The sequence below is a fragment of the Patagioenas fasciata genome, chromosome 16 (assembly GCF_037038585.1).
Source record: "Patagioenas fasciata isolate bPatFas1 chromosome 16, bPatFas1.hap1, whole genome shotgun sequence".
NCBI lineage: Eukaryota > Metazoa > Chordata > Aves > Columbiformes > Columbidae > Patagioenas > Patagioenas fasciata.
Genome location: NC_092535.1, coordinates 14,326,781 through 14,352,256, shown reverse-complemented (window position 1 = coordinate 14,352,256; position 25,476 = coordinate 14,326,781). Strand labels below are relative to the sequence as shown.

Genomic DNA, 25,476 nt, shown 5'->3' with positions numbered 1-25,476 from the left:
GGTCCACCACACACCACGAGCCTCTTGGTGATGGGAAGGGGAGGGAGGGAAGGGGGGTCAGCACAGCCCCCGTCTCGTGAGCCTCTGGCTGTGTCGTCTTCCAAAGCCGGGGCCCGTGTGCCACAGTTCATCTGTCTCCACACGCCACCTCTCAGCAGGCCTCAGTAGCCAAAGGTCTCCTGGGACGCATAGACCATGCAGAGGAAGCCATCCTCATCCTTCTCCTGCTCGTAGATCTCCGAGATGGGGGTGGACACGCTCACCATGCTGTGCTGGTTCACCAGCAGGAAGAACGCCTGGGTGGGATTCAGCTGCAGGCGACGCCTGTGGGGACAAGGGCAGGAGGGCTGGGGTCAGCCCACCGCGCAGGCACCGCGACAACAAGTTCTGCCTCCCCCAGCAACACTGTTCACGTGGGGCCAGGCCTGCACAGCCAGGACATGGTGTCTATGAGCCCAGCTGAGCTGCTCGGGGTTCTGTGGCCCCCTGAACTGGGACTCTGCAAAGCCCCTTTCTCCAAGTACTGGCGGGCAAGGGCAAAGCCAAGGAGCCTGTTCCATCTGAGCTGACGCACGAGAGAAGGGCACTGGGGTCCCCCCATCGGCTCATGGAGTGTCCCTGGCAGGGAGAGGTCACAGTCCTTCACCAGATGTGAAGAACCTGCCCCCTCCAGCCCCCTGTACCACAACACAAGGATGCTGTGGTTGTCATGTCCCCATCCCCACCCTCAGCAGCTGTCTCTGCCTCACCCTCGCCCACCACTCTGTGCCCAGGTTCTCGGCATGCCAGCTGGGGCCACCCCACTCACCGAATTATTTTCACCAATTCACTCATGTTGACGTGGTCTGGGACAAGGAACTTGGTCTTGCCCAGCACTGGGAGCTGTTTCTCCCCTTTAGAGCGTTCGATGATGACCTGCGGAGAAAGTCAACGGTAGGGTTGGCCTGAGTTCAGCGTGTCCCAGGCACTGGCCTCAAGGTCAAACCCAAATCAAACTAGTACAAGTTAAAAAGTTGAGGTAAGGCCCCACTTGGCTTCACCCTCACGGGAAAACAAAAAAAAAGGACATGAGCAGTGACCACCAGGTTGGCTGCAGACAGCTCTTCGGCAAAGAGTCGGCAAAGAGTCACCTGTCTGTCTGAGCCACGTGATGGAGAGCATTTATCTTCACAATCACTGCAAGGCTAAGAGAGCTTTGAGGCAGACTCTTCAAATTTTCCCTCCAACCAATACACGTTCTTGTCAGGAGGGGAACGTTTTACACGCTGATATTCTGTGGGTTGATATAAGGATACTATTGTTACTTCATGGCTATTTTAAGACTTACACAGTCACGGAATGGATGCCGAACGGCCAGAACAGTTCCTTTTTGCATCTGAATAAAGGCGAGTTTTGTTATTGATCTACTGGTAGGGTATTTTTGTTCTTTCATTCAGACACTTCTTCAGTTCCAGACGGAACAATCCCATTGCCCCAAAACACACGTCATAAGGACACGCAAAGACCATATTTGAAGAAATACCTCCTGTTAAAAAGACAGTATTGCCCTTGCTAACATCTTCTTGCCAATGAAAACCAACAGTGCAGGAAACTTCTGACCAAGAAGAAACTCTTTAAGACCTGGTAGAGGTGAGAATCTGGATCTGGTGACACAGAAGGAAAATCCATCCTAAAAAGGCCTGGATCACCCAGCGAGGGAACAGGACATCTTCACATCCGCAAACCAAGGCTAAGAACACGGGCAAAACCAAATTCCTCACATTTAACACTCACATGGATAATGCTCTGACTCCAGGTTACCCCCTCATCCTCAACACCCGAAATCCCCTTTCCAACATCAGTGCTTCCCGCAGGTGGAGGGGACAAATATGACCCTGCCACTCCCAACATCCTCGTTGGCGACTTTTTTAGAAGAGTTTTCAAACGAGCGTGCCAGCTGGTTCTTTGAAAACAAATACACAAACGACATTTATCCTCTGGAATGGAAATCCCAACTCTTCTATCAATTTTCACACACATCGGCTCCTGAAATACCAATTACATGCGCTTGGAGGACACTACTCATGACACTCAGCACACCAGAGAAACACGTTATGTTTCTGAAAGAACCACATGCAAAGTGCTTTTATAAAGTAAGAGATGCTCTATTCACTGTATACACTGCTCTCAAACACCATCCTAAAAACTATTAAAAAAAAGTGATAATATATGTTAGAACATCCTGGCCATTGGAGAATTTTCCCCAGAGTCATCCCTGCCAGTCTTTAAGCTGTCTCCCAATCTTGCTGAAGCTTGTCATCAGAGGAAGCTTTTTGTGAGGAAAACAGAGGAAAAACCAAGCACATGTTGTCAAACCCTCCCCTTCCACCTTCCCGTAAGGACCTTCTGTCCCAGAGCCAGCACTCGCAGGTCTCACACCTGGGAAGTCACATCCTGTGCAAGAACGACCCTCACACCCCAGAGATGGGAGGAAATAACTCCCGAGAGCAGACTGAGCCCGCACAGATCGCTAGCGAAGGGCAAACACACCGAACTGCTGCAGAGGCAGCTCTGGCAAGGTCGGCGCTCAGTCCCATTGTCAACCCCGATCCTCAGGGAAACCCACAAACTGCCCTCCAGCCACAAACCGAGAAAGAAAAATCCGTGACACTTGCAGACAGCAACTGTGCTGCTCTGCCACACCGCAACCCCACACCCCACGGGCTGTCACCTCTCTCTTTCTCTGCCTACAGCTCATCCGGGCATTTAACCATGCCAGGAAACAGCACTTCTCTTCCCCTGAGAAGACAAGTATCACATCATTCCTGTTGCCCTACAAATCAGCATTCCCATGCTGAACTTGCCAGCTCCATCTCCTTTCAAATAGGACCTGATGGATACAGACTCAAAACTCCCAGGGATTTTCTCATTTCCATGCCATTCGGAAAGCAAGCTGGCACTTTTAGCTCAGGCCTGAAGGTGGCTTGCATGCCTGAAAGCTTTTCTACTTTTCAGACCGTGCGCTCTAATGACAGACATCACCTCTGCATGCGTCCTTAGACATCGCGGCCACAGCAATGCTCCTGTGTTTCTGGATACTTGAAAAAAATCAAGCCATATCTACATCCAAAATAAACTTCCAATCCTTAGAAAATGTTTCAAAACCTGATTTTGAATCCTCAAAAGTTAATAGACACGTTGCGCCTCCTAAACCACTAGGGTTAGAGGAAATTTGAGTGGTACCTTACAAGGCCGCTGTAAAATTCTAGTTTTCCAACTTAAACTGTTCACAAGTCATCACTATTCTCAAGCAAAGATTTGAAAATAGATGAGAAAGTGCTCATTGCCATTAGAGAGCAAGATCAAGCTAGAAAGACACCAAAACCGCTTAATATCACAAAAACATTAGTCCTCCCTAACAAATCAGCCAGTCCCAGTGTCTGACGGGAGGAACTGGGACCACACTCAGACTGTGGGAAAACAAATATTGATCCAAACAACTTGACGTTCAAAGGTCTTCACTCTCTCAACTCCCTGTTCGCCGTTACAACTCCATTGGCCCTTGGTAAGCGTTCCAGGAGATCCAGGGCTCACTTCTCAACTCTCTCTTGCTCACCCTTGCCCCCCAGAGCTGTGGTTTCTGTAGCAACTATGGTGCAAATCTTGAGAGAAGGAAAAAGCCAGCAGACACACACTTGTGCCCACACCTCAACATTCACACCCGTGCACAGAGGCGTGCGGAGTCACAAACCTACTGACAAAATTATTGACCCATTGAAGATATAATCCACGTTTGAGAAAACATTTGAACCACTGTATGGGAGGTGAAAGCTCCACCACCCACATATTTTCTAGGTGAAAGCCTGTCAATGCGTCTACATTGAACTCATCCTTGTTCTGAAAAATGACCTGCGCTCTTACCATCGTGATTAGAATTTCCCAGGGTCCAGGGCTCATCGGAATCAAAGTGAGTAGCTCCTCCTATTCCTGGTCCAGGAAAGTAAGCGTGAGCTAGGAATCCACCTTCTCCATCAAACGGAGAACTGTCTCCATGGAAACCAGAAGCAAAAAATATCATAATATCTGCCTCCTTTCTGTCCTTTTTAATTTCGTGGTAGGGGACCTCTTCAAAGGTCAGCGGTGTCACCCTCTGCCAAACGTCAAACGCCTGTCGGATGGCTCTCCTCGTACCGACCTCTCCAGCCTTGGGGGTATAGTTGTGTACGCTGTGCGGGTGAGAAAGAAGCGTCCTTTAAACTTGCAGAACACATTGAAGATTTCTTATTATAATTCCAGTACACAGCCACATCTACACGGTTTCCATTTCCAAAGGGTCTTTCTTTTTTGCACCTACTACTTTGTGCATGCAAAGTTTTGCCGTTACAAATAAAGTTACAAACAAAACTACGTTTTGCATTTACTAACAAGAATCTTCCCAACGCTTTGGTTAATCTTGCATCCCTGCCTAAAAACCTGAGAACCTTTCAGTCCTGGTGTACACAGCTAAACAAGGTAGTTTAAAAATGTAAATCACTTTGGGTTTTGTCTGAAATCATTGTGCTAAAATGGAACCCAGCACACATCTTCACTCATCATTCATTTTCCCATTGAGAACAGACTCTTCAGTTACTCCAGTGCTCTCAAAGTGTTTCCCCCCAGCATGTTCTGAGCATCTAAAGGCTCACACAGCCAGCGGAGCAAAAATCCCGTTTTCAAAAGTACATACAACATTTGCTTACCAGACAAATACAGAACCTTTTTTCCCCACAAAAAAAAAGGCGCATGGAGGGCTCTATACCTGTAGGTTATATGCTTCTGCCTCCACTTCTGTCCAGTTAGTGCATACCGCTTTTTCCTCCGGCTATGGCGTAGGTGGGGATGATCTGGAACTCCACATCGAGGCTTCTTCATCCACCTGGAAGGGAAGGGAAGGAAAGAAAGAGCAAGCTAACAAAGAGTTTGGAAAAGAGATTCAAAAGAGCTCAGGGGTGGATGGATGGCCTCTGAGGGAACCTCTCCTGGGTTCACCCTCTATGCACAGAGCTGCACACCCACCTCTGCTGACAATCCACACCCCAGCACACCCCAAATCATTCATTCTTCTTTGTGGAAACACAAGCACCAGATCATGTAGCCCTCACGCTTGTCAAGAGCTCAGTGACAACAATGCCACAAGAGAGGCCCAGATCAAAACCGCACGCGCGTGTGCAGTGGGATGGATCAAACTCTGCCATCACCTGCTCTATCCACTCTCCATTGTTCAAGTGCTCCTGTGCCAGCAAAACAACCTCCAATTTGTAACTTGCTAGATAAGACCGAAAATGAGCAACCATGACCCTCCCAGGTAGCAACAAAGGCTTACACCTGTAATAACCAGAACAGACCACTCCAATCTGTGGGTCACAGTCACCAAGTTCTGTTAGGTCCTCCCCATAAGCCTTGACTCTTTTCATGTCCCTCGTCACGTAGGAACCTCTTCTCTCTATGGCCAGGTGACCTGGAAGAGCAAAGGCTGCTGTCCCTTGCACAGGACCCAGCTCCGACCATCAGAGAAGACAGGTCTCCTCCCCAGCCTCCTTCTTCTCCAGTCTCAACAGATCTTTGCCTGTTTCTTGCACCAGGCTGAAGGTGCTCAAGCACTGGCACAGGTAGAGTCTCCATCCTTGGAGGTATCCCAAACCCAACTGGACGTGGTCCTGGGCAACCTGCTCCAGCTGTCCCTGTTTGAGGAGGAGGTTGCAGTAGATGGTCTCAAGAAGTCCCTTTCCAATAGAAATCATTATCTGACAAGGAAAAATCGACTGTACCCCAGAATACTATCCCACTCGCTGGTGCTGGCACACTCCAGAGAAGTCAGAAGCAGCTTATGGAGCAAGGAATCTGCCCATGTGGCAGTGGGGGAGAGAGGAGACAATGACAGGAACACAGGAACTACAGGTACTGCTCTCCAAAGGTCCCAGCACAGCAGATTTCTGCCCCAGCCACATTCTTCAGGATTTTGCAGTGCAGCCCAGGACAGGAGACCAGCACCCAGGAATAATGCACGTGGTGTCTGGCCACAGCCTCCCCAGCACAGTGGCCCTCGGCCCAGCTTGGGCTGCTGCTGGGGATGTGGCCCTGGCATTCGTCAGGGGTTTTGCACGTTTGGTCTGACAGCAAGGGCAAGTGTCCACTGTGACACAAGGCCTTGAGGACACACTGCGGGACATGAGATACGGAACAGGCCACTGCCTGGGCACACACAAGAAGAGCATCGTAGCCAATCCTGGCAGATTTCACAGAGTCACAGAATGGTTGGGGTTGGAAGGGACCTCTGGAGATCATCTAGTCCAGCCATAGGAGGAGACTCCACAACCTCTCTGGGCAGCCTCTTCCAGTGCTCTGTCACCCCTCCTCTGTCACTGGGCCCCACTGAAAGCAGTCTGGTCCGTCCTCTGACACCCACCCTGAGATATTTATAAACACTGATGAGATCCCCTCTCAGCTTCTCTTCTCCAGCTGAACAGACACAGCTCTCTCCTCATAAGAAAGGTGCTCTAGGCCCCTAATCATCTCCATAGCCCACCACTTGACTACCCAATTCTCTCCCCTCTCCTCAGCAGGGCTTCCCCACATCCCCAGCCACCTAGGGACAAGTTTTGGCCTCCCAATGCAGACATTCCCCCATCAGCTGCAGCCAGCCAGTGATGAGCAGCCCATATGTGCCCACATGCTTGAGCCTAAGCAAGATACATCTCATCTACCAGAAATATCAGCCCCACACCTTCAGGATGGGAGCCTCTTCCCACCCGCAGGAGACGGTTTTCAAGACTTCTTTTCAGAACACCTTTTAAATAAAAACCAGACAGACACTTTGCCTCATCCAGCCTCACAAGGACCTTCTTTCACAGCACACACCGTTCGGGAAGCGGAGCTGCCGACCCTTCCTTAGGTCACTTCCTACACCTAAAACCTACGCGGGCTTACAAAGTGCACTCACCTGTCATCTGCTCCCCACCACGAACGGAGCAAATGAGACTTGCTACACATATAGTACCGAACATAACAGGAACCCAAGCTGGGTACATAAAGCCAGTACACATCTTCCCCTCTTACATCCCCTTGCAGTTATCGGTACGGTACGTCTTTCAGAAACGTAAGGAAATGTCTTGCCCACACAACTGCTGCCACCTTCAAAGAGAAGCAGCACATCTGAGGTTTGCTTTCAAACAGCAGGGATCCACGTACAAAAAACAACATTTAGCAGGAGCTTCTCCTCATGCTTGCAAACAGTACTATTGGCAAAAAGAAAAGGTGGGGTTGTCCCAATGTTTTTGTTAGGGGCACCTTTCTGTAACCAAGACTTCTCTGGCTGACTCAGTCAAATATATCCCTTTTGAGGACTTCTTATAGCTGGAATAATAACTCAGGTGATGTGACAATGTGTTAAGAAAGGGAAAGACAAAATTAGCCTACGTTACTCTTACTCAATAGTTGTCTGGTCCAAAACTCCTGTTACTGGGATCCCATAAAACTGCTGCATAGTGGCAACTGCGGACTGCACGGCTTTTCCCGACCGCAAGGCGGACGTCTGGCTGTCAGATGGAAGTAAGCAGCCGTACGTTTTTAACCAAACCTGTAACACAGAGACACAGATGGTGAGATGCCACAGTAAGTTTCCAACTTAACAGATCAGAACATTTCCTCAAAAGAAAAAGTGACTAACTAGCCCCCCAAAAATTCATCTACCTCTCTCTTTTTTTGATTAGGTTTGGTAATATCATCTGATCCCCAGGGAGGGTTGAAGTCCCAGCTTAATATCACCTTGTCCTGACAGGACAAAGCAGGCCTGCCAATTCAAAACAGTCATCATCCCTCCTGAGTAACTGGGGCAGGCTTAGGTCTCTGGAGCACCAGAGATGCCCAGGGAGCTCTGTCCTTGTTCCAGAGACCCCCTGCGCACCCTGTCACCTTGCTGTCACCAGACCCCTCAGCCCCCACAGCATCACGTTCCCCAGAACCCACTGCCCACCCACCGCCTGCTGCTGCTCTGAACCATCACCCCAAGCAAACGGCTTAACCCGGGCGGTCCCTGCAAACACAGGTTCAGCTTTACACTTGCACTGAGCACAGGAGTATTTCTTTAAAAAAATATATTAAAAAAAGCACCACCAAAAACCACACTCGGAAAGTTTGCAGGGACTCTGGTCAGGCGCATTTTTTTTTCTCTACTAACAGCAGATATCTAGCAAATTGTCAGAACAGGAAAAGAGCCAACTCTCCTCAAGGAGCTTTGTCCCTTTTCCCCACCTCCCCCCCAAAATGCAGCCTTAGAAAAAAACACGTCAAACTTGTCCAAATGTTAAGGACAGCATTTCCAAAAACACCCATCAATTCAGGGTTTTTTTCTTTCCCCTTCTCACTTTGATACCAGAAGAAAAAGGAATATTAATTCACCATCAAGTGCGATCGCCAATAAAACTTGAAAGAAGGCTTGCTTTCAGAAGCTTTCCACCAAATCCTTTCACACACACCCCCCTCAGTGTTCCTTCTGGCCACTACCCCAGCCCTCCGATTCAGCACTTAGACCAAGGGTTACTATGAGATCAACAGATATCCCATAAGCTTCTTCCAGCCACGAGGACAATCCCATCTGACCCATGGGACAGAGTCCTCAGCACACAAGCGCTGCCGAATCACCTGGTTGCTCAGAGGGAGAGGAGACGAACACGGCCCCTTAGCCCAACAGGGCAGCGGGAAAGGGGCTCAGGTCAGGGGAGCACAAGAGGGAGAACAATCCCCATTTCTTCAGGGCAACAAGAAGATACCGGAATCCATTGGGAAGAGAGAAAGGTCTTGCTTACGCAGCAAGAGAACAAAGGCATAAGACAGTACCTGGGCCAGGCATGCTAAAGCTCACACACGGCTCTATTCAACATGGACGTCAGCAATGGCTCAAGGCAAAGCCAAGCTGCAAACCGGCTTGGAGACTGCACATTTGTTACCGCTGCCTTGGCACCTCGCGTTGGCCTCTGACGAGCACAGCGCGCTGGAACACCTGAACCTCCCGTCTGACCAAAGGATGCTGTCTCTGAGCAGCAAGGGCAGAGCTCAGTAACCAAAACAGCTCTGAGAGGGACTGGCACCAACTACCGCTGTTCCTCCCGGCCAGACTCGGACACAGCAGCGGGCAAAGGACGGGGAGGCCGGGCCACGGGACGGGGAGGCCGGGCCACGTCCGCACAGGCACCGCGAGCGGCTCCTCCGGGAGGCCGGTGCTCCCAGCACACGGTGATCCCGCCTGCCCCGGCACAGGCCGGGGAGCTGCCAGCGCTTCGAGGCCCCACGGGGGGTGCCCGAGGGCTCCTGGCGGGCGGCAGAGCCCGGGCGCGGAGGGGCCGGGGAGCCGCTGCCCTCCCCGCTTCCCAGCCCGCCCCCGGGCCAACGCAACGCACAGCCCGGCCCCGGGCTTCCCGGGCCCCGGTCCCAGCTCCGGCACCAGCGGCCTCCCCACCCCACAGAGCCGCCCGGGCCGGCCCCAGCCCCGCTCGCAGACCTACCCGGCCGGGGCTGGTGGCGGCGGCGGCGCGGAGCAGCGCGCAGAGCAGCGGAAGCAGCGAGCCCGCCGCGGCCAGGCCCCGGCGCCGCCTCGGCGCCATGGCAGCGCTCGGGGCTCCGGGCAGCGCTCCGGCGCAGCGGCGCGTGCTGCGGCTGCGTGCGGCAGCCGGAAGCGGAAGGAGCCCCCGCGCCGCCTCTTCCTCCGCCGGGCGCTGTGGGTCCCGCTGCTCTAGCGAGGGTCCCGGCACCGGGGAGCTGCACCCGGGCGGACTTCCCCCGCGGGACGAGCTGACAGCCGGGCCCAGCAGCCCCGGGCCGCGTCCCTCGGGGCTTGTTCCATTTCCCCGCCTCTGACTGCGGGCAGGGGAGAGGCAGAGGGGCCGGCAATGGCCCCGGCCCGCGGCAGCACAGAGCAGGAGGGCCGAGGCCTTTCCCTGCCGGCCTCTCCTCTCCTCTCCTCTCCTCTCCTCTCCTCTCCTCTCCTCTCCTCTCCTCTCCTCTCCTCTCCTCTCCTCTCCGGCTCGTTTCGTGCTCCCAAAGCTCCCGCCAAGGCTGCGTGGCGGGGCTGGAGCAGCCAGGGGATCATCACACGTGTGTGCAGGAGCCCAGCTACACTGCTTTGGGCAGCTGGTGGCTCATTGGCACCTTTTGTGCCCCCTGTCCATCCCGCCCCCGGGAGCCCGGTCCCTCACAGCCCTGGGCTGGGGGAGCAGAGGGGCGGGACCCCGGTCACAGACGGGGTCCTCAGCCAACGAGGTGCCCCACCCCAGAGAAGCTTCTAGACCATGTCCACAAATGACTGGGGTGTAAAACAGGACCCCGCTCCCCCCCGTGCAGTGACCGTCTGGCTGCCGTGGGGAATGTGGGATACCCGCCTCGGGCAGGGACGCTGCCTGAGGAGACTTCCCGGGACTGAGAGCCCTCACCAGTCCTTGGTGAATGGTTATTTTTCCTGGAGGGAGCCCCTGACAAGCCATTGTTTGGAGTGCAGGCTCCCTGTGAGTAGGGCTGGGCCTGCCCCGCTGCTGTGGCCATGTGCTGATAATGGCCCCGATGCGCTGTGGAACCGGCTGTTGCTCAAGGTCCCTGGAGTGCAGATGGGTTTGAGATTCCCTCCCCCCGGCTTGTCTTGCATTCTGTCATTTGGTTTCAACAATTTCTTCCCCAAAGGGCTGTGGGGCATTGGAACAGGCTGCCCAGGGCAGTGCTGGAGTCACCATCCCTGGAGGGGTTCGATGAACGTGGAGATGTGGCGCTTAGGGACGTGGTTTAGTGGTGGACTTGGCAGTGTTGGGTAAACAGTTGGACTTGGTGATCTTAAACATCTTTTTTCCAGCCTTCATGATTCTATTCTACTCCATTCTATATAGATAAGGCTGCTTCGAGCACCATGAAATCTCACCTTGAATGTTTCCAGGGATGGGGCATCTACCACCTCTTTGGGAAACCCTTTGCCAGTATTTTACCACCCTCATTCTAAAAAAATTCCTTCCTTGTATCTAGTCTAGTTCTCCCCTCTTTTTGTTTAAAACCATCACCCTTGCCCTGAGACAAAAAGAGGAGAAAAGGAGCTCCCGGGGCAGAGAAACGCAGAGCCCGGCACCCAGGGCACAGGGAGCGCCGTGCTGGGTACCCAGAGGCAGCTGCACAGAAATTCACTTCGCTAGAGCTCCGTGTTCAGAAAAAGAGACAGAGGAGTCAAACCAAAAGAAAAACTTTATTCAACTAAAGGGAAGAGTCCACCGGGCATCTCCCTGTGGGGTCTCTTCCAAAACGCGGGGAACGCAGCCCCCATTGACCCCAGTTCCCCAGCCCTAGCTCCCGGCCGCAATGATCCCTCCTCCTTTCCCCATGGGCTGAGGTACTCGGAGGGTACAACCTTTCCGATCCGCCTGCTCCCCATCTCCCCACCCACCCCCCTCAAACCCCCCCAGTAGCTGGTGGTTAAAATTCGCTTCCTTCATCTGCCCCCTGGAGTCCTTGCTTCTATTTTGGTTCTTGCACCAGCTGTGTCTCCAGGAGGGCCACCTGAAAGAGGCAAAAGACCACTGGGATTTGCCATCGTTCCTCCCTATGGCCAGACCCTCCTGCCACCCAGTGCGATCCTGTTCTCACCTGTCTGGAAGCCGGCACCTTCCGCTGGTCAGAGAGAGACAATGCGCACGCATCTGGCAGCGACCGACCACGGCAACATCTCTTCAGCCTCCTCCGTTCACGTTCCACCTGCACGTTGGGAAGGAGAAAGGGTCACAGACTCGGGCCACCAAACGAGTTGCAGAAGGACCCCTGCACATCAGGGCAAGGAGATTTCTGCTCAGAGACTGTCACTTGCACCTGAGAACGTTGGGGCAAAACGCACTCGAAGCAGAATATGGAGGAGAAAGGGCAAGAGAGAGTCCAGTGTGTGTGGATGGGGACACTGGGGCAGGAAGGGTGGTACCCCAGTGAATGTGCATTTGGGAAGGCAACGGGTGCCAGGAGGGAGAGAAAACAGACAGCGAGTGTGCACAGGGGGACGGGGAGAGGGCAGGAAAGCAGCAGAGGGCTCCAAAGTGCTGTCTGGGAAACGTGTGGTGTTCCAGGGCACCGGGAGGCTTTGCAGAGGCAGGGAAAGCCTGTTTCACCTGCTCCAGGGTCCTCCTGAGCTCAGCGTTGTACTGCTTCAGCTCCGTCTTCTCCAGTTCCAGCCTTGCAACTGCTCCCTGCAGACATTCCAGCCGCTGCGACAGGCGTCTCTTCTCTGAGAGCCAGGAGAGCTGCTCCCCTTCTGCAGCAGCCTGCTGGGGATTCAGAGAGGAGATGGTGGAGCTGGTGCCACACGCAGGTTACAAGGGCCAGAATGAACAAGCCGGGGAGAGTGAGCGGGCTCAGGACTGGACAGGGCCAAGTGCCTTCTTCTCCCCCTGGGCCACAGCCCAAACCAGCCCCAAACTCTCTTCCCAGGGGCCCCCTGCAGATCACCTGGGAGAAATCCACACTCATTTGCCTTCCTGCTTTTGGGGCTGTGGCACAAGTACATGCGGAATGGCAATGAAGCCTTTAAACGGATCACGCAACAGTACCAATTCCATTATTTGAATACAACGGAAATGCTGTTGCCCAGAGATCTCCATCTCTGAAAGCATCCTCTAAGCACCATCGGTGTCGCTGCTGTTCAGCCATCGGTATAAAACTCTACCGAGTTCCCTACATTAGTGTGGTCAACGGGAGGAAAACGCTTCAGGATGGAGCCCCAGCCAAGCTCCTCAGAACATGGGAAGCTTCACCCTCCTTTGGGGTTCAGGCCCAAAGAAAACCCCTCTGTCCACTGAGAAAGGGCAGCAAGAAAGGAACAAAGCTCCCGTGACTGCAGCTGGCAGGAGGGTCAGGACTCTGCCCCATGGGAGACGGGAGGCTGGTAAGAGCCCCCCTGTGCTGCCACGCTCTGGGTGGGGCCCCCAACCTGCCCTTGAACTCATCTCACGCCCACGCTCCATCTGTGGCTGCATTTCCTGTCCCAGCACAGTCCTGTGGGCTCCACGTGCCTTCGAGTACGAGCCATCGGCTCTGCTGCTGGCCCGGCAACGTGCGGCCTGCGACACGCGGTTGCTGCCATTTCACACCTCGGGCCGTTCCTCTGCTAAAGCCAGCCCACCGAGCGTGCTTGAGGAATTCAACACCTCTTGTTTCCTACCAGGTCTTGCAGGAGCCTCTGTGTTTCTGCTTCGTGGTCGCTCTGCCGAAGTCTGAGGGCATCGTCATGCTGCCGTTCTCTCCGCAAGAGCTGTTGTGCCGCGTTCTCCCGCTCCTGCCTCAGGAGAGATCTCTCTGCTTCCAGCTCACGTTGAAGACACTTCACTTCCCCTGCAAACCCCACAAGTGGCAAGAGTCAGAGTCTACCCAGACCCTGCTTCTGGCCTTACTGACCTTCAGCCCTTGCAGTTTCAGTGCTGGAGGGGTCTGTTCCAGCTCCTTCACTCCTCACAAGCACTGCGGACAGAGAGCTGGTTTTATACCATCTTGTCTAGGCAGGGCATCACCAGAAACAAAGCACATGGGGCCTCACCTTGTATCACGTCCTTGGCCTGCGTGACGGTGTGAAGCCGCATCTCCAGGTGACTCCGGGCGATCTCCAGCTGAGATACGCGCTGCTGAGCCTCAAACAGGCTGCGCGCCAGGGTCTCCTTCACCGGCCTGCGGGTTGTGGACACGGAGAGAAATGAGCTTCTTGCTCCTGACACCCACAGGGAGGGATCCCAGTGACAAGTGCTTCAAGATCCCTGCCCCTGAGAACGGAAAAGGGGCTGCATGGACACCCGTGTACAGCAAACATATTTCTGCCATTTAAATTAGCAATGCAGGCCCCTCTGAGGGAACGCCCAGGCTTTCCTTAGGACCCAGCGTAACACAGCAAGCCCAGCCGAATTTCATCTCGACAGCCAAATCTGAAATGGCTGCTGCCTGCTGGATGGCACACAGGTAGCAGTTTTCCTGACAACGTCTGTGCCAGCCAGCAAAAGCCCAACCTCTGCTCACAGGTGCATCCCATCACCACTTCCAATTGCTCTGCAGGGGGACACAATAAGCAGGTTTTTTTCCCCTCAAGATTCTTCCCTGTTCTGTCCCTGGAAGGTGAGAACATCCGCAAAGCACAGGGGACGCAAGAAAGCCCCGTGCAATGCTGACCAGCTCTGTAATTCCCGACAGCGAGTCATGTCCTGCCCAGGGTTCCTCGCCCTTTACCTGGCCTCTGCCAGCTGCTCGGAAAGGCCTTGTCTGTCCCGCTCCACGGCTGCCAGGCGCAGCTCCAGGGCAGCCTTCTCCTGCACCAGCACCTCCTTCTCTTCGGACACCTTGGCCAGGGCGAGCCCTTGGCGAGAGGACTCCTGGCGCAACTGCTCCAGACCAGTGCTGGCCGACTCTTGCTGCCGGGACACCTGGAACGGGACAAACCGCAGCTGGAGCCCTTTCTGTGCAGCTGTGTGCAGAGCAGCCAGCGCCGCTGGCCAGGGGGCGGGAGGAGAAAGAGCTCCTGTCCCGGGGGCTCCAAGTGTGAGAGCAGCTGCTGGTCCCGCACCGAGAGCCTGGGCTGCCAAAAGGCGCTGGCCCCGCCCACCGGCAAGTGATGTGCAAGGCCAGCCTGGGCTGCCTGGGACCAGCTGTGGCCTCCCCAGTGCCCAGTGCAGGGGACGGTCACTGCCCTGCTCCTGCTGGCCACACCAGTGCTGGGACAAGCCAGGCTGCTCTTGGCCTTCTGGGACACCTGGGCACACGCCGGCTCATGTTCAGCCGCTGCCGACCGGATTCTGCCTCAGAAAAAGGATTCAGAGCTACACAGTTTGTTTCTTTTGCCACAGGTGACAGGAGTCGCCCCGCTCTGATCCATGGACAACACGAACACCGCTTTGCAGCTCAGCAAAAGCCACGGAAGAGGCCAACACGGACCGGTGGATTAGAAGAACCCAGAGAAGCAGAGGACAGCGCAGAGAACTGCAGAGCTGCTCCGCAAGCCATCAACGTGGTGCCAAAAAGAAGGGAACAAACCCCCTGCCCTGCAGGGCTACCGAGTGTCTCCTTGACACAAAGCCTGCAGCAGCCAGCAGACACAGCTTCACTCAGCCAAGCAGCCAAACGCCCACCCACAAGCACCAGCTTTTTGGTCTCACCTCACTGAGCTGCTCTCGGGTTTCTTCCTTCTCCTCTGCCAGTCTCCTCAGCTGCACCCGCAGCCCCTCCTGCTGCTCCTCTGCTTCCTGCAGCAGCTGCTCCAGCTGGGATTTCTCTGCACAGAGCTCTGCCTTGGTTCTTTCACACCAGCTCAGCCGCTCCTGCTCACAGACTCTTGCTCTCTCCAGCCCGGCCACTTTCTCTGACACAACCTCATTCTCTTGCTCCAGCTACAATCACAGAAGCAGGGAGCACATCAAAGACAGGAACATTTCCTAGGAAGGAGCTTTGGCTTGGACAGGACAAGGAACAACATTTGCACAGCCAGCCAGTCCTACTGCTGGAAGGCAAGAAGGCTGAGAAGCAGCAGCAGCTGGAGACAAACAGCTGGCAAGAGCTTTGGCAACTCTGCTCACCTGCAGCACAAGGTGGTTCAGCTGCACTTTCTCCACTGCAAGAGCTTCATTGATACTGCTCATGTTGGCTGCTGCAGCACGGAGATCAGCTATTTCTACACTCAGCTGCTTCTGAGTCCTGCTCAACTCTGCCACCGACTGCTCGGCCTGCAGAGACAAAAGAACAACGTGACAACAAGGGCAGGAAAATGCCTGACTCCCAGCAGCAACTCCCATCCCCTGGGTGTCTCCGACACGCTCCCAGTTCACGCTCCCAATGAGCACGTGGGGACTGAACACCCAAAGAGCCTGTGTGCTCTGATCCCCATTTCCCAAGAAGGACAGCAACGGTTTCCCTGTCTTCTCCTGCCAGGAACAGCACCGGTGCTGGTCCTGCTGTCACAGCTCCCTCTCCCACAGGTGCTCCCTAGGAATAAGGTGACCGTACCTTCTCCAGGGCCATGGTCAGCTCGTGTTTCTCTCGCTCCAGCAGATCCCTCTGAAGCCGCGACTCCTCCAGCGTCTCTCTCGCCACTACCAGCTCACTCTGCAATAATGAATGTTTTCCTTCGAGCGCAGCAAAGTCCTTCAGCCTGGGAGACGGGGAAAGACAAACAAGTTCTTAACCTAAAAGCATTGTCATCTCCAAACCAAGAGTACCTACTATGTCCAGATATGGCAGTTGGAGGGATTTCCAACAGCTTTCTATTTACACCTGAGGAACGCTGGAATTTCCTGCCTAGAGCCACATCACTCTTTGCCATTGATGTGGGTGAAACATTTGTCACTGAGAAAGTAAAACAAGCTTCCAGAAATCACAGAACCTTTCCAAGTGGCTCAGGTACTCTCAACGGGTTCCTGCCTGTTAGTTCTCTCCCTCCTCTTGGATCCATCGGATCCAACACTTGCCAAATTTCTCCTTCAGGTACGACAGACTCTGCTCAGGCTGGGAATGATTTCTGTGAAGCTCACGCACAAAGCACACGGAGGCGGCTCTGCTGGATGGCAGCAGGCAGCCAGCCCTGCCCGCGGGCTCCCTTCGCCCTTCTGTGCTGCAAATGACGAGCAGGCACAACTCAGCCTTGTGCGCTGGGCCCCTAAGGTCCAGCCATGCCCACCCCTGCCCCGAGAAAGCTCAAACGCTCACAGCAGCTCCTGCTCACGACGCGCTCTCTCCATCGCCTTTTGCTGCTCCACCTTGTCCCCCTGGGCTGAGTCTTCCTTCAGCTGCAGCTCCGTGTTCCTTTGACGCAGACGCGAGGCTTCTTGCTCCGTTACTTCCAGCTGCTGCTGTAGCTCGTCCCTGGTTCTCTCCAGGTTGGCACAGTCACTGCAGAGACAAGGCTCCGTTACAAGAACGAAAAGGCCGGGAGAGTCACAGATCCCGTTTTCCTCATCCCAGGATGGAGCTGTGGGAGCACGGGGAGGAAGAACTTGCTCTTCCCCTCCCAGGGTAACTGAAGAGGGAAGCAGAAAGGCGGGCAGGCTGCTGCCTTCAGCCAGCGAGAAGCGGTGCCTGGGAAAGGGCACCCAAAGAGCAGAAGCAGACGCAGCATGTCGAGGGAGAGGCGCCTTGTATGCCAGCATCGCTCTGAATCGCCCAGACAGCCTTGGGAGGCACAGCCGACCAGGAAAAGCAGTGACAGGAGGATGCTGTGGTGCCAAACAGAGGCACGCGCGAGGCAGGGCAGGCAAGTTCTCTGCCCAGAACAGCTCTGGGCTCCCGAACTGGAAGCAGATTGCCTCTGGACCGCAGGAGAAGGAGGAAACGCTCACCTTCTGAGCGCTTCCACCAGAGACTGGAGGTGCTGCCGCTGGCTGCTGGACGTGGCGCATTCCTCCTGCAGCTGCTCAAGCCTCTGCTGCAGCGTCCTGCACTTCTCTTCCTGCTGCCTGTGCTGCTGCAGCAGGGAATCGATGGAGTCCTGCCTGGCAGAAAGCTCTTCTTGTAGGGCCTGCAAGCAACGGGCAGGGAAAGAGCACAAAGAAGCAGTGAGGAGCGGCCAAGGCGGCTCCAGACAGCCGGGAGAAGCAGTGAGCAGAGAGACGGCTCCGCTGGAGGCAAAAGCTGGGAGGGGGGGTGGAGATCAAGGTCCCAGCTCTGCACACACCTCAGTTATATCTTTTATCAGCTTTTGCAGGGACAGGTTCTCCTCTTTGGCACTTTTACTCCACAGAACTTCACGTTCTTTCTCTAACCGACCGGCTTCCTGAGAACAGAAGGAGGAAAGGGTGGGCAGGGCAGAGCTGCTCCCTCTGCAGCGTTCCCATCCTCAGCGGCACTGCCATGCCCAGAAGCCTCAGCCCTCGGCATTCCAGTGCATTCCTTCCCACATCTATTCCACTTCATCCTCGCTAAAACTAAGAAGGGAAAGACCGACAGCTCGTTTCCATAGACTGCCAGGAAACTGCCAGTGCCAAGGAACTTTGACCCCAGGCACAACAGCCTTGGTGCAACCCCTGAGGAAGACACCGGAGCTGTCTGCAGCTCCCCTGCCGCTGCTGCACCCGGACTGACTGCACCTGTGCCAAACACACAAGGAACATTCTGGCAATGTCCCTGATGTTCCCCTGCAGGTGGCATCTCTACCCCTCCTTCTGCTGAGGAAACCGCACCTCTGTGTGCTACGGCTGGGGAGCAAACACTGGGCTGTCCCCCAGATCAAGGGAAAACACACCAGAATCTCCACGGTGTCATCAGGTGTTTCCATGGGTTTCTCCTTCTCCTCATTCTTCTTCTGGGAGGGTACAAGCAAGGCCGAGAGCTCCAGCACCCTGAGAAGAGAAGGTCCACGTGCCACTCCAAAAGCACAGCACACCATCGCCTGGGAAAGAGCTGAGCAGCTCCCAGAGGCACAGCAGAGAAAGTTCAAGCCAGAAAATACAGCAAAGGCAGCATCCAGCTCTACGGGGTAATGAGCTTGAGGGTGCCAAATGGCCCTTCTTGCCCCAAAGGTCTTCTGCACTCAGTCTTGCAAGGAACCGTCAGCACAGAGGAGCTACACTGCTTATGATGCTCCTGTTCACATTCCTCCCAACTGCTTTAATGCAGCCCTGGGGAGGAAAAGGGCTGTACAGAGACAGAGTTCTCTTTATGCTGCTCTCCATTTCTCACCAAGAGTCAGCTAACAGCAAAAACACTGTGCTATGCAATCTCTTTGCCAGTCTGGTCTTACTCAGAACAGCTTCTGTCAGTCTGACGGTTTTTCTGTCCCTCCTGTTGAAGGCAACAGTCTGACCAGGCACAGAAACAGGTCTGTGCAGGGCTGTTCATGTGTTTAAAACATGAACACAGCTCATCTACGAATCACAGCAGCAGCCACAAAAGATCATGTTGGTAACTGCAAAGTTTAAAACAGCTTCACCTGTCCTGAAGCTCCTTCTTCTCCAGGTCGCCAGAGGTTGGACGGGAGCAGCTCACAAGCACAGCTCCAGAAAGCCTCATGTGCTCTGCCTTCAGCTCAGACAAATCTCTGAAGAGGAATCAAGAAAGAGACCGTGTTCACAGCACCATCTCTATCAGCTCACTCGCTTCTGAAGCGCATCATTGTGCACCAGTCCCAGCTGGCAGGAAAGGTGACGCCTTGGCTGGGACGAGCCGCTCATCTGGCACTTTGGGACCAGGACGCATCTGGACAGTTGAGCAATGAGTCTGCGTGATCGTCGAGGATGAGTCTGTTTTCTCCTCAGAGATGAGAAGAAATGTGTGGGACGGCCAGAAGGCCTCAAGGACCTCCAGTGACTCTTACTGACTGTTGCTGCTGCTCTAGCTTATTAACATACTCTCATTCAGTGAGATGTACGGCAGATTTCCACCGTTCTATGAAACGGACTGCTCTACGTGCTGCACGCACAGCTGTGGGGAGTCTCTTCCAGCATGTCCATGTGTGCCCGTGCCCGAGTTAATGTGCCCAAACATCACCACAGGAAAGTTCATCGCTCAGGGCCTCGGCATTGCCCAAAGCCCGAGCCCCTCAGTCTGGTTTGAAAACCTGCATCAAACCAAATCATTCCAAAGACAGCTAAACAGCTTCATGGCTTCATTGCTTCAGACTCTCAAAGGAGAAATCATGGCTTGAGCCACACTTACTGTAACATGGAGGCTCACCCAGCAGGTGTGAAGGAAGCTACAGCTTTCCTGCAAGAGCTCTGGCCTTCCCTCGTACTCACCGGTCAGTGGCAGTCTTCATCTCCAGGAACTGACGGCGGAAGGTCACCACCTGGCACCACAGGCTGAGGAGACGCTGGTGTTCACCCCTGACGTAGCTGTCATACACCTAAACGTGCCAAGACAAAAAGAAATGCCAGTCCAGCCTTCGCCAACACTGCTCGAGTCTTTCAGAGAGGAGAGAGCGCAACCCCCAGCACCAGGTCTCTTCCATCTCCCAGCCCTGTCTCCTGCTCCTCAGCACCAGCACAGCTCAGCAGAGCCACCGCTGCCACACAGCAAGACCTCTCGGCCAGAAATCAAATCCATTCTCACGCCGCTCTGGCATCACGGCTGACGAGCCCGTAGCCTTTCCTTACCTCGCGCTCACGGCGCCGTTCACTCTCCTTCAACCCCAGCTCCTCCCGGGCCCTCATCCAATCCGCCGTCAGTTTTGCAACATCTTCTTTGAGGGCTGAATTAACCTCACCGGCTTTATCGAGCTGCTCCCGCAGGAGAGCGTTCACTTCTGCCAGATTCTCACACCTGGGAGAGGGAGAAACAGCAGAGAGGTCGCTCAACAACTGCTGCCCACAAGCAGCAGCCCCGGGATTTCCCAGCTCCCTCAACACTGGCTTTGTTGTCAGACTCAGAGGCAGCAAAAGCGCTTCCTGGCATTAACCAAGATCTCTCTGGGATGGCCAGCTCAGCTGCTTCTCCTGGCTTTAAGCCTTCCATTGCCATCCACAGGTTCGGTTCTCCCTTCCTCTCAACTCTGATGATGCCCACAGTGAACGTCTTGCCTCCCCGCCGTGCTGTCTGATCACTGCATCATCCATCACCTTTCTCTACCACTGTCCTGAGCCCTCACCTACTGAACCCTGGAGCACCTGAGGCTGGAAAGGGACCTTTGCAGCTCACCCGGAACAACCCCCCGCTCAGAACAGAGCCATTCGGCACACAACACTGTCACTGCACCACAGAAAACACATCGTGGACCTTTCTCCTGTCACAGCGGCTCGTCCAGCCGCTTCCCTTGGGGAGAGCAGGCGGCACTGGCAGGTTTTCCCTCCCCTCCGTGAGCATCCAGGGTACCGGCTATGAGGGAACGCTTCTTCCTTGTACCTTTGCTGCTCCTCTTCCAGCCGCAGCAGTGCTTTCTCCAGGCTCTGGTCTTCTGTGGCTTCCCGCCTGCCGGGGAGGGATCCCTAAGGCAGAAAGGAAAAGATTAGTCAAATTCTTGTGTTCCCTTCACTACTGTCAGCATCCATCGCTCTCCCCTCCATTTGCTGGTATCTCTGCAGCTCGTGGCTTCTTCCAGGCATAACAGTGTCGTGACAGCAGAGAGGAAGGGGAAGGGTGTCACTGCAGGGGACAGCTCTGCTCAGTCTCCCACTGTTGCACTCTCACAGCCCGGGATCCTCCGCTCAGCACCACAAGCGCTCACTTGCACTTGAAGCCCAGGAATGCTCTCCTGCTCTCCTACTCTTCCTCTCCCGGGTTTACTTTAGCCGCGAAGCAGAAAGAAAAGCACAGAAGAGCCAGCTCTGTGTGCTGAACGCCAGCATTCCCGCCTGCCGAAATGCCGTGTTCCAGCCGGTTCTCTTTCAGAGACGGCCCCACAACGTAACAGGCAGTACGGCCCTCTCCTGAGACCGAGGACAGCGCGTTACCCCAGCAGGAAAGCGCTCTCTCACAAAACTAAAATCCTTCTTGGTGGGGATTTCTGGACTGGCATTTCTGGGACTACTGGCTGCTCCAAGAACGGCAACTGCACACACACTGACGGGCAGAATTACAGCGCTTCCCGAAACCCTCCGGTAGCAAAAGCCTGTTTTCCTGTCACTGTCACTCTGGAGAGGTGTTTTTTGCCGGTGTTAACGAATGCTGTGTGCACTGTCTGTAGTCAGCAGCCTGCACACTCACCCCTGCTGCCTCCACTTGCTGCTCCAGCTCTCGGCACCGAGTCCGGTACTGCAGGACCTGGGAGGATACAGAGAAGGAAGATGAGCGAATGCAGCTTCTCCCAGACGCGGCTCCTCCCGCATCCCCTTTTCTCTCAGTCTTTGCAGCCCAAGCACGGAACATTCCACGGCGCTGCTGATACAGCAACGAGAAGTCGTGACCATACGGGGAAGCTTCACCTCCTCTGATCTTCAGGCCAGCCAGCCAGGGTTTCTGTCGCACACAGCACTGTCTGCTCATGCTAAGGCAGCGCTGGCCAGCAGCACCTGCCCCATGGGCACCCGGACCCCAACTCGAGATTCCCACGGGGGAAAGGTCCCCCGGGCCCTGAAGGGAGGGCAAGGAGGGAGTTTCCACGTCGCTTCTCAAGCTCCGCCGAGCAGGTCAGCTCTGCCCCAGCCCCGCTCAGCCGCTGCACAACGCGGTTTCTGTGCAGCTGCACAAGAGCCGCCCGGGCCCGTTCGCCGGCCGGGCAGCGGCAGCGAAGGCGGCCAAGGGCTGCCGAGCGGCTCGGGGCTGCCGGCGGGGGAAGCAGCGCCCAGCACGCCTGGGCGGGCCGGGCGGAGCGGGGCGGCTCCCGGCGCCTCCCCCGAGCTCCGCGCTGGGCACCGTCCCGCCCGCGGCAGCTCCGGGAAGGAACCCGCTGGGGCCGCGCGTTCGCCCCCGGCATCGCCGCGGCCCAGCGCCCTCTCTGGGCGGCCCGGACACCCCGGCCCCAGCACCGCGGCCCGGCCCCGGGCAGCTCCCCCCGGGCAGGCGCCCCCGCTCCTCACCTTCGCCTGCAGCTTCCGCACCACCAGCGCTTGCCGGTGCTGCGCCTCCTGCGAGCTCTGCAGCCGGCGCCGCAGGGAGCCCTGGCTCGGCGTCGCCATGGCCCCGCTCCCTGCCGGGCCCCGCGGCGGGGGCTGCTCCGCGCCCTGCCCGGCGGACCGCGCTCAGGCGGCCCCGGGCCGCGGGCTGGCGCCTCCGGGGCGGGCGGAGCGGCTCCCCCTGCCCGCCGGGCGCGACCGGGAGCCGCGGGGCGGGAGAGCCGGGCTGGCTCGGGGCCGCTCTGGGGCAGCGCTTCGCTCCCCGCTGCTCTTCTCGCTTCTGTCTCCTCTCTCCTCGGCTCTCGGTTCTCTCTGCTCGCTCCTGGCCGGGCCCGCCGGGCTGCGGTGCTGCTCTGGGCAGCGCTTTGCTCCACCGAGCCCTGCGCAGGGACCGGTAACGGCCCCGGAGAACGGTGCGGGCAGCACGCGCTGCCGCGGGAGCCCGGGAGAGAAGGAGCGAGGAAACGGTCCCGAGAGCAGAGCGTGGGGTGTGGGGACACTGGGGCAGGGAGGGGGCAGCGCAGGGACAGCGCAAAAGCTCCGTGGGCCAGGGGAGCCGACGGAGCAGCCGGAGCTTTCTGCTAAAGCTCACACTTGAGCCCGGGACTGGCCCTGGCGCAGGAGTTCCAGGCTGGGGCGCAAACCAAACGCACACGGGTGGCACTTGGGAACCTTTTCCTCCCTGTTTTGCAGCATGAACGGGACAGACTGCAAGCAGGTAGAGAAGAGCCTGGGTGGCAGAGAAAACGGACAAGTCACAGCACCACGTGCTCTCTGAACTACACTTCACTTCATCACCTCATGAAGAAATACAAGAACCAAAGATGACACACGGGGCTCAGTCCCCTTGGCCAGACTGGTCTGCTGCACGAATTCACTTATTCACCCCTCGGGTCGGGAGCTTTCCTGACTTAGAACCCCTCACGCTTAATCCGTGCTTCACAAGGGTGGCACCCGCGGGCACGCGCAGGGCCATGGGGGTACCCAGAGGCAGCAAAGGGCTCAGGCTGGACACCCAGGGGCACACGCAGGGCTCTGGGCCACACCAAAGGGCAAACGGAGGGCCCCAGGAAGCACAGGAAGAGAAACGGAGGCCCTTGGGAGGCACCAAAAGGCTGTTTGGTGGCCCCTTGGTTGCCCCAAAAAGCCCATCCCTGGGGACATGGAAAGGCAAACAGAGACGGCTTGAGGAGACGAGAGGAGGAGTCCCTGGGAAAGATGACAAGCCGAAGGCCGGTCCCTTGGTGGGACAGCGAAAGGCCCAGCGAGGGCCCTGGGTGGGAACCCAAAGGGCCATCAGGAGCCTTGAGGGGCCGAGAGAATCAATGGCCAGAACAAGGCGCAGCCTTCAACAGCACCGCCATGTGGGACTGTCCTAGGGCACGAGCACGGCTTTACAGAGCTGGACCTGCCCCTCCAACAGCCCGGCCGCAAGGCTTTCCAAACAAGGCAAAAGCCTGGGCTGCTTTTCTCTTCCCCACTTAAGATTCCCTGTAGAACTGGGTCTTAGCCTGAGCGAGGCTGTAGGAGGGAGGAAGAGGCAGGAAAACATTGCAGGGAAATGCCCAGACACAGCAGGGCCTGGCGTGAATCGCTGCAGGCACGAGCAAGGCCTTGGGAACAACATCTGTGGCCGTTTGGCTGCTCTTCTTAGCAAGCGCACGACACACCAGTGACATCCGCAGTGTTCTGCAGCGGTGGCTCCAGCTCCTTCCACCACTGGTCCTGGTTTGTTTCCCGGAACATGCGGCTGGAGCACAGGCCCCTTCTAGAGCAAGCGCCACTTGGCCTTTTCTTACTTCTGCCTCGTCTTCCTCTCTCCGCCTGGCAAACTCTTGCTCTGCTCCTGCAGCAGCCACTCTCACAGGCGAGAAGTGTCGATCATCCCCTGCAGTTTGGGAGCATCCTCTAATTTGGCCAGGTGTTCCCGAAGCTTAATGAGTTGCTGTCTCAGAGAACTCTAGCATAGAAAGTGCTGGAGAACGACTGGAGGAATAGCGACGTATGTCTCATCATGCTGGATCCATGGGCCGAGGGCAATTGCCTGAGGTTCAACAAGGGCAAGGGCCGGGTCCTGCACTTGGGTCACAACAACCCCATGAACGCTGCAGGCTGGGGAAGAGCGGCTGGAAAAGGAGCTGGGGCTGTTGGTGACAGCGGCTGAACATGAGCCAGAGTGCGCCCAGGTGGCCAAAAAGGCCTCCAGCATCCTGGCTTGTACCAGGAATAGTGTGGCCAGCAGGACTAGAGAAGTGATTGTGCCACTGTCCTGGGCACTGGGGAGGCCAAACCTTGAATCCTTGGGTCAGTTTAGGGCCCCTCACAACAGGAGTCCTTGAGGTGCTGGAGTGAGTTCAGAGAAGGGAACAGAGCTGGTGAGGGGCTGGAGCACAGGTGTGATGAAAATGCTGGTTGCTTCTCACCTCCCTACATGAGATTCCCTGTAAAATGGGGTCATAGCATGACAGAGACTGCAGGAGGGACGGGGACGGATGACTGCAAGGCAAATGCCAGACACAGTCTGGCCTGGCTGGAAGGAAGGCAGGCACAAGCCAGCACTTGCAACAAACTCTTTATTGGAAGCACGGGGCTGTACTTGGCGGAGCTGCCCAGGGCTCTACGCGTCTCTTGCCGCAGCCCTGCCCAGGACATGGCCCGCAAGCCTCCCAGCTAACGGCCTCGCTGCTGCCGCGGCTGCTGGGGCTCGCCTCCCACCAGCTGGCCGCGCGCTGCTCTGCGTCGTGCTGCTGTCTGGGCAGGGGCCCTCGGAGCTGCCGGAGGGACGGGCTGTCTGCAGAGCTGTGGGCCCGTGGAGGGGCGGGTGTCCTCAGCGGGACGGCTCTCCTCTCCGCCTGGAGGTCCGGGCGACTTTGCTCCCTCGCCGGCTTCCAGGCTCTGCTCTTGAGGTGCGCCGGGGAATCCTTGTCCTTCCTCCACGCCTGGGCTTGAGAAAGGCGCCCGGGGTGGCTGCGGCCGTCTGTTGGAGAGAGCTCCCCTG

The 25,476-nt window shown here is 56.2% G+C and overlaps 3 protein-coding genes across 4 annotated transcripts; all 3 read right to left on the bottom strand.

Annotated features, from left to right (window-relative positions):
* Nucleotides 1-204: 204 nt before the first annotated feature.
* Nucleotides 205-10,493, bottom strand: LOC136108410 (uncharacterized). Its single transcript, XM_071815531.1, has 7 exons — nt 10,388-10,493; nt 9,519-10,081; nt 7,446-7,594; nt 4,778-4,894; nt 3,901-4,205; nt 809-915; nt 205-324 (listed from the first exon to the last, which is right to left on the bottom strand). Exons 1-6 carry the CDS (start codon nt 10,491-10,493, stop codon nt 896-898), a joined length of 1,260 nt encoding a protein of 419 aa, XP_071671632.1. The 3' UTR covers nt 205-324; nt 809-895.
* A 947-nt stretch (nt 10,494-11,440) lies between these two features.
* LOC139829189 (uncharacterized) lies at nt 11,441-15,009 on the bottom strand. The gene is made up of 7 exons (XM_071815530.1): nt 14,941-15,009; nt 14,239-14,579; nt 13,562-13,689; nt 13,190-13,359; nt 12,141-12,296; nt 11,632-11,739; nt 11,441-11,544 (listed from the first exon to the last, which is right to left on the bottom strand). Exons 1-7 carry the CDS (start codon nt 15,007-15,009, stop codon nt 11,503-11,505), a joined length of 1,014 nt encoding a protein of 337 aa, XP_071671631.1. The 3' UTR covers nt 11,441-11,502.
* Nucleotides 15,010-15,095: 86 nt separating this feature from the next.
* On the bottom strand, nt 15,096-22,556 carry LOC136108418 (centrosome-associated protein CEP250-like). Of its 2 annotated transcripts, none has more exons than XM_071815591.1 (13): nt 22,443-22,556; nt 21,631-21,687; nt 20,830-20,912; nt 20,085-20,250; nt 19,728-19,834; nt 18,923-19,030; nt 18,236-18,332; nt 17,669-17,767; nt 17,334-17,512; nt 16,705-16,887; nt 16,006-16,150; nt 15,579-15,725; nt 15,096-15,392 (listed from the first exon to the last, which is right to left on the bottom strand). In XM_071815591.1, the coding sequence occupies exons 1-13, from the start codon at nt 22,539-22,541 to the stop codon at nt 15,111-15,113; spliced, it is 1,752 nt and encodes a 583-aa protein (XP_071671692.1). In that variant the 5' UTR covers nt 22,542-22,556; the 3' UTR covers nt 15,096-15,110. The 2 variants fall into 2 exon arrangements, with proteins under 2 accessions (XP_071671692.1, XP_071671693.1); XM_071815592.1 differs by lacking the exon at nt 22,443-22,556 and adding an exon at nt 21,849-22,310.
* Between the last annotated feature and the right edge of the window lie 2,920 nt (nt 22,557-25,476).